Genomic DNA, 2,422 nt, shown 5'->3' on the forward strand with positions numbered 1-2,422 from the left:
TTTCTCTGTTCCTCTCTCTCTCTCTTTCTCTCTGCTTATTATCATAATCTACAAAGTAAAATTCCATGTGCTTAGATTGACATGTTCGATATAGATGACGAGCTGACAATAGAGAGCTTTAGAATTCCATGGTTGATTTGGATTCAGCTATGGGTTTTGCTTCTTCTCCTTGTCCTGCTCTTTTTCTTAGCCATCTTTCCCTCCGATCCCAACAACCGCCCTGCCACCGCCGACATCGCCACCGACCACCGTCACGTCATCGCCGACATCACCGCCCTGCCCTCCCCTTCTCCATCTTTGGATGACATTCAGCAGATTCAGAAATCGCTCGCCAACCATGGTTCAACGCCCGCTGTTGTAACGCACCGTCAACACCGTTTGCTGCAGGTCAACCTTTTTTCTTTTTCCTTTCTTACCATTTTAATTAATTTTTCTTTTTTCCCCCTCTTTTTTACATCCTTCTAACGAGCACTGATTATCTTTACTCGAAGAAATCCAAGTATTTGGCTTCATTTTTTATTTTTTTTTGTTTCGTAGAGATCTGATTGATAATTGATTGCTTAATAAAGTTCAGGACAGTTTTTTTCTTTTTTTGTTCGGTTTTGAGAATCTTACAGCGAAGGTAAAATGTACATTTTTTTTGTTTCTTTCTTAATTTGGATGAGTATTGCAATCGTTTCTTTTCTTTCTGGAAAGTTAAAAGTGAAAAAAATTGCTGCATAATCCTCTGCTCCTATTATGTGGGATAGTGTAGTTTAAATCAAATTAATCCTTATTTATTCAAGCCTTCTTCGATCTGATTTTACCGTTTTTTAATCTGAATTAGAAAATGGATATGGAGTCACCACATTGGCTCTCTTGTTCCGAGCATAATGCATTTGATATTGGTTGTTTATTGGTATATTTGGTTGATATTGGGGCCTAGTTAATGTGAGGAAGTCTCGTGTCTAGTCTGCAATAATATGAAAAAGAAAGAAGCGTGTGAGAAATTATGACTGCTTTGTTTGAGCTAACTCCTCAAATTATTGCTTCTTAAAGTTGGTATCAGAAAAAATTATTACACACAACTCTGATCCAAACTTTATACTAGTATATTGTTAACTGTCTGTTTTATGCCACCCAAGATTAGTTGGTTTCGTTAGGTTGAATATATTTAGTTCTTATCTTTAGCTATGTAGCTTGTGATTTTTGGTGAAGTTGATTAGTTCGAATTATCAATTTATCATATTCAATAAAATGAGAATATCCAAATTTTAATTATACTCCCATTTAGAATTCTGAGTGAGAGAAGTTTGGCGAGTTTTATTAATCATTTCATATATTGAATTTAAGTGATAGTTTGGAATGGAACCCAACGTGGATTGCTTCTGTTTGACAAATATTGAATCTAAACTTGGCAAGTCATGTGCCATGCGTGAGTTCGCTCACATGATATATTGCTTCTGTTTGATTTTTGCCACGTAAAAGTTTTGTGTTAATATTTTTTCCTCAGAGACATTAAATAGGTAGGGTTCGATTAAATTTATGAAAATCTATCAAAAGAGAGACAATTTTTACCTAACGAGATGGAATAAATCATTTCATATTAAATTTTAATATGATTATATGGAAATTCTGTGTCTAATTTTCGTTTGATAAGTTTTCATAAATTTTAAAGCCTTATTACTTAATATTTATTTAATATCTGTTAAAAGATATAAATATAGATTTCTGTAATTTTTCATGAAAAGATTCATTGCTTCTTGTCAAAGTAAGTTTCACTTCATGTGTCTTGTACTTTCTCCTCTCTTTGTATACTTGCCTTACTCGTTTTGAAGGTGGGTCAATGGTTGATCTGCAATATGTGGAGTGCAAGTATGAACATATTGTGTTGTTCTTTTTTTTTTTGCCTTTTCCCGTTGATTGTTGATTGATCTTAATTTAGAAGTTTTATTCTTTCCTATTGGTGTGGTCCAAAGAGGATATTATAGATCAATTCCTTCAAATACGAATACTTACATCCAAAGAAATATATGATAACTTGTCACAAACTCAAGTTTATACAAGAGTAATTTTCATATACATAACTTATATATTTAATGTTATCATTATAATTCGAAGTAGGCGATTTAACAAGGTATTTGCACTGACTTAAAGAATGTTTTCAGGGTGGACAGAACCTATTTACAAAAGGCGAGATAACGACAGCTCCAAGCATAAGAAGGGAAGAGATTACGGAGGAGGAGGCTTCATCATTAGATTTTCACCCTTGCCATTATTTTCAATTAGCCACGGTAGCATTTCTTAAGTGTTTCGGCCTGGATTCAACATCTGATAGGCCTTCAACACGAAAACATAGGAAAAGAAAATGAATCTGATTATGAAAATTATGTTGTTGTCACTTATGAAAAAAAGAAAGAAAAAAAAGGCAAATGTCATCATT

At 33.6% G+C, this 2,422-nt stretch overlaps 1 protein-coding gene across 1 annotated transcript; it reads left to right on the forward strand.

Moving 5' to 3' along the window:
• Positions 1 to 2,422, forward strand: LOC113864335. The gene is made up of 2 exons (XM_027497943.1): positions 1 to 387; positions 2,148 to 2,422. Exons 1-2 carry the CDS (start codon positions 82 to 84, stop codon positions 2,349 to 2,351), a joined length of 510 nt encoding a protein of 169 aa, XP_027353744.1. The 5' UTR covers positions 1 to 81; the 3' UTR covers positions 2,352 to 2,422.

The sequence above is a fragment of the Abrus precatorius genome, unplaced genomic scaffold (assembly GCF_003935025.1).
Source record: "Abrus precatorius isolate BTA unplaced genomic scaffold, Abrus_2018 Scaffold10, whole genome shotgun sequence".
NCBI classification, from domain to species: Eukaryota; Viridiplantae; Streptophyta; class Magnoliopsida; order Fabales; family Fabaceae; genus Abrus; species Abrus precatorius.

Coding starts and splice junctions, on each gene's coding strand:
- LOC113864335 (XM_027497943.1), top strand. CDS start 82: ATGTTCGATATAGATGACGAGCTGACAATAGAGAGCTTTAGAATTCCA. Junction 388..2,147: donor GTCAACACCGTTTGCTGCAG/GTCAACCTTTTT, acceptor GAATGTTTTCAG/GGTGGACAGAACCTATTTAC.